At 43.3% G+C, this 15,893-nt stretch overlaps 1 protein-coding gene across 2 annotated transcripts in view; it reads right to left on the reverse strand.

The window, feature by feature from the left end:
• LOC140429575 (hippocampus abundant transcript-like protein 1) overlaps nt 1–15,012 on the reverse strand; it is a 123,633-nt gene extending 108,621 nt beyond the window's left edge. For both annotated transcript variants that reach the window (XM_072516759.1, XM_072516758.1), the window contains exon 1: nt 14,695–15,012. In XM_072516759.1, coding sequence (XP_072372860.1) covers nt 14,695–14,997 — 303 coding nt within the window. In that variant the 5' untranslated portion in view covers nt 14,998–15,012. The remainder of the gene's footprint in view (nt 1–14,694) is intronic.
• Nucleotides 15,013–15,893: the final 881 nt, after the last annotated feature.

The following is a 15,893-nucleotide window of genomic DNA, read 5'->3' on the forward strand; positions in this document are numbered from 1 at the left end:
CAACGATTTCGCTGATTCTGAAGCGGGACAAGGACCCGGAGCTGTGTGGGTCCTACAGGCCGATATCCCTGTCGAATGTGGATGCCAAGCTGCTGGCCAAAATTGGGTCCTCCAGGATTGAGTTCCGGACGTTATTGGGGAGGGCCAGACGGGGTTTTTTAAGGGTAGGCAGTTGGTGGCCAAAGTAAGAAGGTTGTTAAATGTGATCATAATGCCCACGGAAGGTAGGGAGGTGGAGGTAGTGATCGCAATGGATGCAGAAAAGGCTTTTGATCGAGTAGAATGGGAGTATCTGTGGGAGGTACTGGGACGGTTTGGATTTGGGCGAGGCTTTATTGACTGTGTCAGGTTGCTGTATCAGGCTCCTGTGGCAAGTGTACGGACGAATAAGACAACATCGGACTATTTTAGACTGCACCGGTGGACGAGACAGGGATGCCCCCTCTCCCCTAGCTATAGAGCCATTGGCAATTGCTCAGAGAGCCTCAAGGGGGATTCTTGGGGAATTTGACTGGTTTTCAGGGTATAAGCTAAATAGGGGGAAAAGTGAGGTGTTTCCGGTCCAGGCGAGGGGACAGGAGAGGAGATTGGGGGAGCTGCCGTTTAGATTAGTAGGGGGAAGCTTTAGGTACCTAGGCATTCAAGTTGCGCGGGAATGGGACCGGCTGCATAAATTAAATCTGGTCCAGCTAGTGGACCAAATGAAGGACGATTTTCGGAAATGGGACGCGCTCCCGTTGTCATTAGCTGGGAGGGTGCAAACGGTGAAGATGGCGGTCCTCCCAAGATTCCTGTTTGTGTTTCAATGTCTCCCCATCTTTATTCCGCGGTCCTTTTTTTAAATGGGTCTGGCTTTGTTTGGGCGGGCTAATCCCCGCGGGTAAGGAAGGTAATGCTTGAGCGAAGTCGGGGAGAGGGCAGGCTGCGCTGCCAAATTTTAGTAACTATTACTGGACGGCGAATATAGCCATGATCAGGAAATGGGTGGTGGGGGAGATGTCGGCATGGGAGCGTATGTAGGCGGCTTCATGCAAGGGCACCAGTTTGGGGGCATTGGCAACTGCGCCTCTGCCTTTCCCGCCGGCACGGTACTCCACCAGCCCTGAGAGTCTGGGGGCAATGGAGGAGACATGTGGAACAGAGGGAGCATTGGTCTGGTCCCCAATCTGTAATAATCACCGGTTTGCCCTAGGAAATATGGATGCTGGGTTCCGGATATGGCGGAGAGCAGGGATTGAGAGGATGGGGGATATGTTTATCAAGGGGAGCTTTCAGAGTATGAAGGAGCTGGAGGAGAAGTTTGGGTTGGCGAGGGGAAACAAATTGAGGTATCTGCAGGTGCGGGACTTCCTACGTAAACAGGTGTCAACCTTCCCTCTCCTGCCACTAAGGGGGATTCAGGACAGGGTAGTTTCTAGAGGGTGGGTAGGAGAAAGGAGCATCTCGGACATTTACAAGGAACGTATGGGGTCAGAGGAGACGCAGACTGAGGAGCTGAAGTGCAAGTGGGAGGAGGAGAGATAGAGGATGGGCTATGGGCGGACACTTTGAGTAGAGTCAACGCGTCCGCAACATGTGCCAGGCTCAGCCTGATACAATTTAAGGTCGTTCACCGGGCTCACTTGACAATGGCCCGGATGAGCAGATTCTTTGGGGTGGAAGACAGGTGTGCAAAATATGCGGGAGGACCAGCGAACCATGTCCACATGTTCTGGGCATGTCCGAAGCTTAGGGGATTTTGGCAGGGGTTTGCAGATATCATGTCCACAGTGTTAAAAACAAGGGTGGCGCTGAGTCCAGAGGTGGCGATTTTCGGGGTGTCAGAAGACCCGAGAATCCAGGAGGAGAGAGGCAGGCGTTCTGGCCTTTGCTTCCCTGGTAGCCCGGAGACGGATACTATTAGCTTGGAGGGACTTAAAGCCCCCGAAGTCGGAGACCTGGCTATCAGACATGGCTAGCTTCCTCTGTTTGGAGAAAATCAAGTTCGCCTTGAGGGTCACTGTTAGGGCTCGCGAGGAGGTGGCAACCGTTCGTCGACTTCTTCGCAGAAAATGAATAGTCAGCAGAAGGGGTGGGACCTGTAAGGGAGGGAGATGTCTTTTGCACTATGTTTATAGTTTCATGTACATTGAAAGTCAAATTTCTTCATTACTTCACCTTTTATTTAAAACCTAAGTTTATATTTAGCTTAATCTAATCAATTATTCTAAAAGGTTAACGGTGAAGTGGCAATACATATTTTTAACTTATTGGTTTGCGAGAATACTTAAATGTGATTTCAGCTAAATAAGCAGCCATCTTGGACCTAGAAATTCTCTTGACATGTCAGATTTAAATAGCCACCAGAAAAGGGGAAATCTAGACCACAAATCTTTCTGGGCAACTCTTCAAGGTCGGTGGTGAGTGCCATTGCTTCACAGTTGACCACAAAATCCAGTCTAATTAACCAGATAAACTACTTTAGTGATGTTGGTCAAGGGATAAATTAGTGCCAAACTGGAGTGCCTGGTTTATGTGCTCAAACATGAGACTTGAACTTCCCAACTTAAGGGGTGAGATTGTTACAACTAAACCATGGTAGATATCTGGAGAATCTATAGTACTCAGTCAACCAAAGACAAAGCTCTGCACAGTCATGCTCTCTAGCAGAACTATTTTGAATGTTTTCAGTGTAGCCATAAGTAACTACTTTCACAAATTCCTCAGCTTAAATTTACAAATGTCTGGGGAATCATAGAATTTATAGTGCAGGAGACCATTCGGCCCATCGAGTCTGCACCGGCTCTTGGAAAGAGCACCCTACCCAAGCCCACACCTCCACCCTATCCCCATAACCCAGTAACCCCACCCAACACTAAGAGCAATTTATCATGGCCAATCCACCTAACATGCACATCTTTGGACTGTGGGAGGAAACCAGAGCACCCGGACAAAACCCATGCACACACAGGGAGAACATGCAGAATCCGCACATATAGTGACCCAAGCCGGGAATCGAACCTGGGATCCTGGGGCTGTGAAGCAATTGTGCCAATCACTATGCTACCCAATCCAGCATGACACCACACTGGGACCAAAAAGCATACATGCGGTGGGTGCTACCCTCTGAAAGGAGATTAGGAGTCAGATTAGCATCAGACTCTTTTCTTTAACTATCTTTGCAGCAACATAATGCTCAAAAAATAGCTTCCCTACATAATTCACACAATGCGTTTCAAAAGTATTAGGCTGCAAATGAAATGCGGAGGCATTTCTGAGACATGACAAAGGTATGCTCTTGCAAGCCATATTTGTTTTGCCTGCAATGTTCAGGATACAAATTATAACATGATTTTATTTCTCCCCGACCCACTTTACCCTCTCACCCAACCAACTTCTCCACTTACCTCTCTCTCAATTGAGAGTGCCTTTGGGACCTTAACTTTCTATTACTGGAATGTGGCAGCTAGTTATGTGAAAGGGGATACCCGAAGATCTCTGCACTACAAAGGAAAGATTTCTCAGAATAGGAATGCTTTGCATTTCCAAAAAGATCCGGTTCAACGGTCTGGCCGAGAAAGGTGGAGCGCCCGAGTGTAAACAAAATCAACCTCCATCAACAGCCTTCTTTTAACATCAAACAACCCCCCCCCAGTTCTGGCTCTGCAGGTGCTCTCCCTCTTCTTTCTCTCACCCCACCCCCAGTCTCCCACCAAAACTCCTCTATCCGCATCACAGGCCTCATCTCCCTTCCGTGCCCAGAGACCCCATATTTAAGTGGTCCTGGATTCCTTGAACATTGACTCTGAGACCTACTTGCAGCTCTCGGCTTGTCCACTGCAGCTTCTGATGTCCCTGGGACTAGTGGCTGGCTGCTCTCTTAAGGCGGGACTTTTTCCCTCACTCATGCCTTAAATTGCTGCAGGGCAGCCAATATCGGAAGCAATGCACTCACTGCCGACTCCTTGGGTGGCAGGAAGAGAAACACTGCCACCTGAAAAATATTGGCCGAAGTACTAATGCTGCCAGATTGAGACAAGTTTGAGGGCTTCACAGGAGTACTTAGAATATGTTTTTAAAAAGGTATTATTTTTCACTATTCAGGAAGCATGTTACAAAATTATATGTAAATTTGAAGCAGAGACTGGCCACTTAGCCCAACTGATCCATGCCCATTTTATGCTCCATACAAGCCACTTCCCATGCTACTTCACGTCCTCAATTCCTTTCCACCTCTTGAACTTGCCTAGATTTTTCGTTAAATGCATCTATGTTAGTTGCATGTGGTAAGTTCTGCATTCCATTAAATTTTTGAATATAAAAGCTTATTGTAAGATTTTTAAAATTGTAAAATATTTTATAATTATCCCTAGCTTTGGACTTCCATACAAGTGGAAAGATCTTTTCTCCAAATAGATTTTAAAATTTTTTACAATGCTTATTGCTATTTCCTACACTGAAAAGGAACATGCACGAGGATGTTTCTCTTAAATTCCAACTGATAAAATAGCCATAGATTTAATTTTCATGCAGGTAGGTATACAGTCACTTCCATAACAATCTAAAAAGGTGTTAACTCTTAATATTTTTTAAAGGTCATCATTGGTACAATGCTCATCTCAGTCAGCCAGAAATCTCACCCCAAGCAAGACTTCAGCACATAATCTGGGCTGACATTTCAGTGCAATATTAAGGGAGTATTACACTTTCAGATGTGATCTATAAACCATGACGTGAAGTGTCTCTTCAATGTAGTAAAAAAAAAATCAATGGCACTATTCCAACAAAAACAGGAAGGGTTGTCAACAGCCTGGTTACGATGAACCCTCAACCAACATTTTTGAAAGATTAATTGGTTATTTATCGCACCAGCTATTTGTGGGAATTCACTGTCATTAAAACCAATAAGTAGTCTAACAACACCAGGTTACAGCCCAACAGGTTTGTTTCAAATCACAGCTCCTTCCTCAGTTGAATGCTCCAAAAGTTAGAGATTTGAAACAAACCTGTTGGACTTTAACCTGTTGTTTTAAGACTTCTTACTGTGCTCACCCCAGTCCAACGCCGGCATCTCCATATCATGGCTGCCATTAAAACCAATGACCACACTTCTAAAGTAATTAATTGGCTGCAAAACAGACTTTCAGGAGGACAAGATGGAAAATTGATGCAACTTTCTTTTTCAAAGCATATTCAAAAATAAAACATATGGCTCCACATTTTGCGTGTCTGCGTGGGTCTCATTCCCACAACCCAAAAAGATGTGCAGGGTAGGTGAATTGGCTAAATAGGAAAAATAAGAATTGGAAACTCTAAATTTATAAAGAAAAAGAACATATGGACCCACACTTAAAAAGGTTGCTGCAAAGTCTGTCCAAAGACAAAGCAATGCACAAATCAACAAAATGCAAGTCTCCCCATTTCAGAACTTACTTTTCCACCCAATTCCCTGAACCAAGCACAGCCTGGCACACAATCAATATCCCTCGGGGATAACCACTACGAGAACTCAAAAGGATAACACTGCAGATGCAGAAATAAAAATCAAGAAAAATGCTCAGACCTGGCAGCATGTGTGCAGAGAAACGGGTATTAGACACAACTTATGACAATAAATTTAATTAATGAGTTCACCTATAACAGTTGCTCTGTATATTCACCTTACTGTGAAATAATGCTTTTTAAAAATTTATTTTTAAAATGTTATTCCTTTCTCAGAGTTAAAGCTGTTTATCCAATTCTATCAAGCTTCGTCTTACCAAGTGTTTGCTTGACTCGTCTTCAAAGAGCCTCATGTGAAAGATATAAAAATTCAGTTCCTGATGTCACCCACCCCAGACACATCATTGTACAAGGAGACACAGGGAAGTGCAAATGAACTCCCAGAGAAATAACAACCGTTTATAGAACTGGTTGACCTCACTGAACCCATGGAAGTATCTGCATCAAACATGAATTTATAAAAACTGCAAGTGAAGACTATCACACAGCTTAAACATGTCCAACTTACTGTCCAGTGCAGATATGCAAGTGCACAATGCAGGCAACTTGACACTTGGAAAAGTTGTCCACAGATAATCAACGGTTATAGTTTTAAAAATTGGATCACAGAAATTGGTTCACAGAATTGCGGCAACAGCGCAATTATTGCTCACCCCGAAATGCCCAGAGAGGATGGGCTTTCTTTTTGAAACACTGCAGTCCTCAAGGTGCTGAACCTACCATAGAAAAGCAAAGAATGACAAGATTATAACCTAACAATTAAAAATGTTCAAGTCAGGGTGATTTGTGACTTGGAGATGATCATTTTTGCATTATATTGCTGCTCTTGTACATCTTAGTGGTACGGGATAGAGGGATAGGAAGAGTTATGCAAGTCAACTTGACAAATTGCTACAGTGAAAGATTGTACAGACTGCAGCCCCATTTTCTAGTGGTAGCACATACAAAGCAGAGGCCGTTGCCAGGTTCTGGATGTTGAATTTCTTTTAAGAATATCTTGTAGTACAGGTGAGTGGTAAGTGTTGCATCACATTCTGTCTGCAATTCTGTAGATGGAGAGGTTTTAAGCAGTCAGGTGATGAGCCACTCATCATGTCCAGCATCTGTTCGGCAATACACATGGCATATCAATATGGCTAGTCTAGTCTACTTAATTTTCTGGTTAAGTGATGACTTTCAAGGTGTTGATGGTGGGGTCTTGGCGACATTGGTGGTATTGGAGATCCAAGAGAAGTGGTTGGGCTCTCTAGAGTTAGAGATGTTATTTCTGTGCTGTACATATTTACTGTCACTTATGCCAGCTGTGTCCATTTTACTGCACCAATTGGATTGCCAAAGGCATATGTAGAATCATAAAGATCATTAAAGAATAAAAGCAATCAGAGGTGTTTTAAGTGGCAATGGTAAGTCACGTCCCTCCTTTCACACCTGCAGCCCGGGTCAAGGACATCTAGACTGCTGGCATAAAAGGCGCCATTGCCCGTTAGCTGCAGAGGAGATTAATTGAATTGGAGCACTGCTATTCTAAATAGGGAAGGAATATTACCAAACTGTTAATTAGGTACTAACTGGCAACCAGGTCCAACAATAAGCCCACAAGTTGATGAAATGGGAAGAAGAAAAAAATAACCAGTGGTGCAGAGGGTGTGTTTGAAGTTGGAATGGAAGCACACTCCAGGTTAGAATACAAACTTACCCACTCTCAAATGCCACTGATCACTACCGTCTACTTTATTTCTCAGGACAATGTTACTCCAGCTTTTCACTTGCCCCTGAATGTTTTCAAGAACCAAAATTTTGTACAACCTAACCTACACCCCTGATTTACTGGCATTGTCTTTTCAGGATTTTTAACTCTGCTCCTACACTATGGATCTTGTATATCCATCCACACGTAACTGTGCTTCATTTGAACAATGATTGCTACACCATTCCAGAGATAAAACATTTTTCACCTCACCTCAAAAAACCACCAACACATTTAAACCAACAGCAGCCACTAAAATAGAGATCCAATTTCTTCAGTATGTTCAAAGAACTCAATCTGCCTGTGTGGAACTAGACAAACAGGGAACCTGACATTAAGGAGACTGGAGAGGCACCTTTGGTTATATTCTACTGATAGTTGGAGGGCAGTAGTGCTAATATACAATCTGCAGTCAGCAAACCTCAACTTAAAATACTCAAAATTAAGCCTGCTGCTTAAGAGATAGGGTTGGAGTTTAAACATAAATTGCTTTGATTTACAAAAGTAACCCAAGGTGCAACCTTTTTAAAACATGCCCCAGCATGTTGAGAAATTATAGTGTGCGTAACATCAAGGCAATAAATTGAGACAAAGTACTGAGATGCAGGCTCCATGGATAGTATTTCACAATACAGTCAAAATGGGAAGCATTGCTGATTCTTGTCAGGTGGCACAATGGTTAGCACTGCTGCCTCACGGCACCAAGGACTCAGGTTTCACCCCCACAACCCAAAGATAGGTGGGTCGGCCACCCTAAATTGCTCCTTAAAAATGGGAAAAAAAGAATTGGGTATTATAAATTTATTTTTAAGAATTTGTGTTTCTTGTCTAAACACACCAAATAAATGTCATGTTTGCCATGTTTGGTTCAAGCAGGTTCAATTAGTTACATAGCTACAGTACGGGGCTTGGGTTCAAGAAAGTACTTCTCAACTTGACCACAGAAAGGCATAGCTCTAATGCCCCCTTGTTCTGGACCACCCACCAAAAGAAATAGTTCATCTTAAAAATCCATCACCTATAAAATCCTTCAATCATGTTAAATATCTCAATTAGATCACACCAGCATCTTCTATACTGAAGGGAATGCAAGCCTAGTTTGGGCAACATGCCGTCAAATGTCTTTCAGCCCCAGAATCATTCTGGTGAATCTGCAATGCACCCCCTCCAAGGCAAATACATCCTTCCTAAGGGGAGATGCCCAGAACTGAATGTGGCACCACTGTCATCTCCTCAAATATATTCCCAGTAACATTGAAAAGCAGCTTTAAACCCCCCTTAAAATGCAATAGTCTCAAGCCGCTTATATGAGCCGAGAAAACTGCATTACCAAAGTCTTTTGGAATCACATTGCTCAAAACTGTAGCAAACGTTCTTTCAGTGGCTCAACTCCGATGAAAAGTTACATTCCTTAAAAATTGGAACTCAGCAATAACGATAATTAGATGTATTGTGTTTAGCTTGGCAGTCAAAGACCAATTTTACAAACACTTCCAAACAGAATCTCACTCACCAGGAGGATTACACATTAGGCAGTCAACTTCCTGTGAAATTTGGTCCACTATTTTTAATGGATGCAAAAACATTCCCAAAATTGCATTCCTGGGAGGCAAAGCATACAGCTCGTGGCAGTTATGTAAATTCAGTTCCAAATGTTTTCAGTTTAGAATCATAGAATCTCTACAATACAGGAGGAGGCCATTTGACCCATCTAGTCTGCACCGATCCTGAAAGATCACCTATCTCCCCAAGCCCAACTTGGACAATTTTGAACACCAAGGGGTAATTTAGCATGTCCAATCCACCTAACCAGTGGGAGGAAACCGGAGCACCCGGAAGAAACCCACAGACACAGGAAGAATGTGCAAACTCCACAGTCACCCAAGACGGGAACTGAACTGGGTCCTGGTGCTGTGAGGCAGCAGTGCTAACCATTGTGCCGCTCTGTTTATTTCCTTGCGCCAAGAAAAGACTGCAATGTCTGGGTGCTAGTCATAGCTAACATGCTAGAACATTTAATTGCAAGAAATAGCTTGGTAAAACCACATGTTGGTACACAGAAAGCTTGTTACAGAAGTAAGACAATGATTCATGCCTATACTCTCCTCCAAGTTCCTGATCGCTGATAAGCCAGAGAGAGAAAAGATTGTGAATGAAACCACAGAAGTGGAAGAAATAGCAAGTAAGGTTCCTGTGCAACTTCTTGTAGGGAAACAAGAGTGGTTGTGCTAGACGGCTGGAGCTAGGTCACAAATGCCACAGGGATGACAGTGCATGTATAATGCTTCCACAGTAGAGTCAAGGTAAAACTTATTACCTAGCCATCCACACTGCACTACACAGAACCAAGTACACAAAATATGTGAGGTAGCAATAATGCTACACGCCTTCAAAACTAAAATGAAAGGCAAATAAATTTAATATTTCATGTGTTTAAAAAGTGGTATAATGTAAATGATTTTCAAACTCTTTTTCCAGCGACCCACTTTTACCAAATAGCTGGTCCTCGCGACCCACATCACGTTCACTGACAACTTAGGTGAGACTGTCCTCCCTTTCTTATTTATAGATATTTTTATTCTCCTCCTTTTCCACATTTGTATCCAAATTTACACCCACCAACAAATAATCAACGGTAACAAATACAATGCCAATCCCCTGGCCAACAATCCCTCCCTCCCATCAACCCCCAATATTTTAAATACAAACATTAAAAAAAGGATACAGGAATCCACCATCCACCCATGCATAGTCACCAACAACATATACAGTCCAATACCCGCCCCCCCTAATGTTCGATGTCATACAATTCTTGAAAGTGCATAATAAACAAAGCCCATGAATTGTAGAACCCTTCCAGCCTTCCCCTCAACTCAAACGTCACCTTATAACACTCTGTTGGAGTGTTATAAACTCCAACAGAAACCGCCCCCCCTCCCCGCCACGCCAGGGTACAGGGTGGAGAAACTGACCTCCACCCCAACAGGATGCGCCTTCGGGCGATCAGCAAGGCGAAGCTAAAACATCTGCCTCTGCACTTGCTTCCAACCCAGGCCGATCCGATACCCTGAATATGACCTCCAGGAGGACCTGGCTCATGCCTCACCACCTTCGAAATTACCCTGAACACATCCCTCCAATACCCTTTGACAAAGAGTCATCGGACTCGAAACGTTAGCTCCTTTCCCTCCCTACAGATGCTGCCAGACCCGCTGAGAATTTCCAGCATTTTCTCTTTCGTTTCAGATTCCAGCATCCGCAGTAATTTGTTTTTTCCTCCAATACCCCTCCAGTATTGGGCAGGACCAAAACATACGAACGTGGTTTGTGCTCGCCGCCCCACCTCCACGTTCACGAACATCAACTACCACCTCAAAGAGTCGGCTCATCCTCGTCTTTTGTGAGGGGTGTCCTATATACCACCTTCAACTGTATCAGCCCCAACCTTGCGCACAAAGTTGAGGCATTTACCCTCCGGAGCACCTCACACCACAACCCCTCCTTCCATGCGTTCTCCCAACTCTTCTTCCCACTTTGCCTTAATCCCCTCCAGCGGTGCCTTCTCTTCTCACAGAAACGCCCCTTAAATCACCGACACCACCCCCTTCTCCATTCCCCCTGTCGTCAGCACCTGCGCCAACAGTGTGGAGGCCGGCGCCACTGGAAAGCTCTGCATCTCGTTAGCAAAATCTCAGACCTGCATATACTTAAACATTTCCCCCTGCCCCAACCCATATTTCACCCCCAGCTCCTTCAATCCCGCAAATCAGCCCCCGAGAAACAAATCCTTTAATACCCCGACTCCCTTCTTTCTCCTCCCATTCCACTTTCCTGTCATCGCATTTTGAAATTGATTCAACAGCAAAATATTTTAATGCACACGGGGAAATATAATGCAATGGATTGTGAGATAATGACAATACCCGTCAAACTCCTGCCTTCATGGTGGGATATTCGAGACACAGGCAGAAGCCACTGACTAGGCAAGCTGCATAATGCTGCTTCAGTCGCAATCTAAAAGGGATTCACTGCACATTTAAGAATACACTTTTCTCTCCCAATTCTTACCTTTTACTTTCATAAAGTTCACGTAACTTGAATTGTATGAGGCAGTACTAAGCTTTTGCGCCACATCAAACGATTGCATGCTGGCAATGTCATTGTTTGCGAGGTCCTCATTGTAATACCGCCTTCTACAAAATGCACACTATAAACAGAACAGAACCGGACCTATAGGTAAGGTATTACGATCCCAGACCATATACCAACACTGGCCAGGATACTGGACCAGAACCCCAATATTTTAGTTTATTTTAAGACTGTGCAGAAAGACTGATTCGCTCCAGGAGAGTTTGCATGAAAAAATGGGGCTTTAGTATTTCTAAAACAAAACTGATTAAATGAATACAATATTAACTTTTAGCTTCACACCAAAATGAACAGCTTACAATTACCTCTTAACACAACTGTACAATTTCCCATTAAACGACAAGAAACAGCTTTTAATCCAGTTTAAAATTAGCAGGCCATAGAGTAATACTTGCTTTATAAAACAGATTTGGCTCCGGTTGGAACCCCTTCAGGCTTTCGCTGAATGCCTTCAAATAGCTGCTTCAACTAGGTTGCTTCAGCCTCTTCCTCATCTTTGGACAAGACTGCTCAGCTTTAAAAAGTTTTTTTTTTTTAAAAAGCTATCCTACTTGGAAAGAATCATGGACTTAGTCAGGCGAATCAGAACTCAGCTGCTCTCTCTCCCAAAGCTTCTCCATACTTACTGCTTCTCTGCCTTTCTGAGCACCACACAGCAATGACCTCATCTCCCCAAGTGTAAAACAACATATCTCTGTAGGCTGCAAAGCACATTAACTCCACAGGGACTTCCCCAGTCAAACCACTGTCCATTAGTCAAGACTGAAAAACACATTCATTCATCAATTTCACCTCCTGTTTCAGAAACAAAACAAAATATTTTTGAAAAACATGACAATTGCAGGCAACACACTACCTCCAGGCTTTTACCTCTTAACTTGTCCCAATATTGCAAACATCCTCCAATCGCCACAAAACACTACACCAGTGTTGATCCCACAGTAACTCCAAATATTAGATTTCATAATGAAACATGGTATAGGTATATTGGCTAAGTGTTAAATTTAACCTTATGAACGTGAAAGTTTTTTTTTGAATAGGATCAGTTTAGTGCAGCGAGAATTTAGAGAAAAAAAAACATCAGGCTATCTTTGGTGACCCATTTTTCAACACCCGTGGGTCACGACCCCCACTTTGCCAAACACTGTTATAGTGCACATACCAACATGTATATGCACAGAACTAAAGTCCAAACTATACTTTAAAAAAATACACCCCAATCCACTTTTGAGTTCAGCAAATAAGGATATAGTTTTAGCAGCAACTGTATGCCCAATTGGATAGCCAGCATTACAAAGGTGCATCATGTTAGCATTGCTGAACTCCAATTACTTGAGCATTTCTGGGAAATTTTAATGCATTGCATTATGTCCTGCAGCTTTTTGCACTGCAGGAATTTCCCCAATTGAGAAATCATTTGATGTGTCTCAATACAAAATAATACAAGTCAAATTATTTTCAGTCAATAATAGCAATTTATTTAAAATGTGTATTACAATGGTGTAAAGTTTACTCAATATATGTTATAATAATCTTTGTCAAAAGTAGGCTTACATTAACACTGCAATGAAGTTACTGTGAAAAGCCCCTAGTCGCCACACTCCGACACCTGTTCGGGTACACAGAGGGAGAATTCAGAATGTCCAATTTACCGAACAGCACATCTTTCGGGACTTGTGGGAAGAAACCGGAGCACCCAGAGGAAACCCACGCAGACACGGGGAGAACACGCAGACTCCACACAGATAGTGACCCAATAGATAAATAACAGTAATCTAGTAAGACACCGAGATAAGAAACTGCAACATTGAAACTTGTGCATCACCTCAATAATCTCCTCGATCTTTTTACCATATGTGTCTTTGCAACACAATACGTGAAAAAGAATTATTCTGGCTTTGGAAGTTTGCACGAGAAGTTACAATTTAGTGACAATTTGTACGTGAACATTGCTGCAGTTCAATTTTTTTTTAAATCAACAGTATGGCAATAAAGCATGATCCACACACACCACTCATTTTATGCTGCTGTTACTTTAGATTTTTTATTTTATTTTAAAAAACCTCCACCTTTTGCACATCCAAAAAGGTCCTGAGTAGATTCATAGGAACAGCCAAATTTAAAAGAAGCTGTTAGTGGAATATTAATATTTCGGGTTTAAAAAAATGATAAGTTTGATTATTTAGATCATTTGCGAAGAAACGTTCAAATTCTGCTCCCACAGCTTTGTTCCAGTTTCACAAGCCACACCCTTACGTTACGTTATCATTTGCGACATCAGGGAGTAAAGGGAGTGAATATTTATTTTTACATTCACCATGTTTGATACACAAAAAGGTATTAGAGTTACTCAAAGACTGAAAAATACCCGCCACTTCGGCGAATTTACAGAAACCGTGGGAAATCGTACATTTAGGCAGATAAACAAGTTGAGGAGAGGGCGACAGTTCCCCGTTTAAGAAATTCTAATTGGCGAATATACCGATAAGACGGGCAACTGGGGAAGATGTCCAACTTTCTTTCGCTTGTCAAGCACGTTTTATCTTTGTAATGTGGAGGCAAGGAAGGCCACTGGCAGAAAGGCGTCCGGCAGGGTTTAAAAGATGGCAGCTTCTTGATTTGGGCCGACATCACAACACATTAGTATAATGTAGTGGGTTTTTAAAAAAAATTATGGGCGTCTATTCTGGAGGTAAAACGATGTTACAAAACCTCATTTTACAAGTCATCTGCTTGAAATTATCTTAGAATTTTAAAAAGCCATCAAAGAACCGAAAATTGGCAAATACTCTACTCAGAATTTTTGAAAAGAAAATGGAGAAATGATGCATTTTGGAAGGATTTGATATTCGTCATGTTTCTCACTGGGGAAGGGAGTCCATGAATATCCTCAAGCGGTTTTTGTTTGCTGTACTTTTAATCCTACAACAAGAGATGCGCTGGATGTTGGTGCAATCTGTCTCAACATCCGTCCGGAGAATACCGTAATCAGGTTCTCAAATTCTATTTCTTAAATAAAACAAAACCCGGTGTCGAGCAAGTCCAAACTCCTCGTTCAAACAATTTTCGGTGCAATGAAGTGGAAAGCAAATCGTGGGGGGGGGGGGGGGGGGGGGGGGAGCTGAAGCAATACAGTCGTCAGCCATTTAAAAAAGTCATTAATTGTTGCAAAAGACACGATTTCCCCCCCAAAGACCATACACACGCAAAATAATAAAGCTTCTAGATGTCTATACAGCAGGTCACGGTAACTTAACTTTAGAGGGGTGGGGGTTACAATAATTACAGAGCGCTTTACTGAAATCCGGGTTACTTACTGGACTAGGATCCCTCATGATAATATTTTTGGCCAGCATGACGGTGCGGCTTGCTCTTTTTTTCTCCTGTGTCATCTTGTCACATTGTACCGGGGTTGCAAGGCGCTCTGCCGCCTCCGCCTGCGGTTGGGGTTTCCGGCCGAGGCGAGGCGGCTGCTGGCCGGCAGGGCTGAGTGTGGGAGTGCCGAGCGAGGGCTCTGCGCTCTCACTCATCAAGGGATACAATCCGACCTCAGCCTTGTTCCTATTCGCAACATTGTGGCCGCCACATTCCTCACTCCCGCTCCCCTCCGCCGCCGTCATGTGACCCGACCTGCAGCAACGCGAGAGCCAGAAGCTTCTCTCAGAGGAGAGCTGCTTTCGGCGCCAAACACAAAAATAAAAACCCTTACGGTGACCCAATTTATCACGGTCTTACCAGGGTGCTATTTATAGAGACAGAACACGGATTGCAGTCAGTCCAGTCTGAACCTTAAAGAGGCGGATGCTGGAAATCCCAAATGAAAACAAATGTATCGGGGCATACACAGTAGGTCGTGTGTATCTTTTTTATAGTCTCAGTTATATACAAATATTTTTAATTTAATTGACATCTCAAGAATACAAAAGAATCACAAAATGCTAAAAACAGTCACGAAAATCAGTAATTTGCGAAAAGCATTTACAAGACACCAAAAAACACTAGAATCATAGAATTTACAATGTAGAAGGAGGCCATTCTGCCCATCAGGTCTGCACCAGCCCTTGGAAAGGGCACCCTACTTAAGGCCACACCTCCATCCTTTCCCCTTAACCCAGTAACCCCAATTAACCTCTTTTGGACACTCAGGGAAATTTAGCATGGCCAATCCACCTAACTTGTACATCTTTGGACTGGGAGGAATAATAATAATCTTTACTGTCACAAGTAGGCTCACAGTAACACTGCAATGAAGATACTGTGAAAAGCCCTGAGTCACCATATTCCAGCGGGAGAAGTCAGAATGTCCAAATTACCTAACAGCCCGTATTTTGTGACTTGTGGGAGGAAACCGGAGCACCCGGAGGAAACCCACGGAAATATGGGAGAACGGAAATATGGTAGCCCCAAATCGGTGGAAAGGCACCCAAACGAGCAGCAAAGACCACAGGAAAAGGACGCATCGGTGCAGGGCACGGTGTTAGAGAAAGAACACCCCTCTCCTCCCGGGGACACAATT

Source organism: Scyliorhinus torazame, chromosome 9 (genome assembly GCF_047496885.1).
Source record: "Scyliorhinus torazame isolate Kashiwa2021f chromosome 9, sScyTor2.1, whole genome shotgun sequence".
Taxonomy (NCBI): domain Eukaryota; kingdom Metazoa; phylum Chordata; class Chondrichthyes; order Carcharhiniformes; family Scyliorhinidae; genus Scyliorhinus; species Scyliorhinus torazame.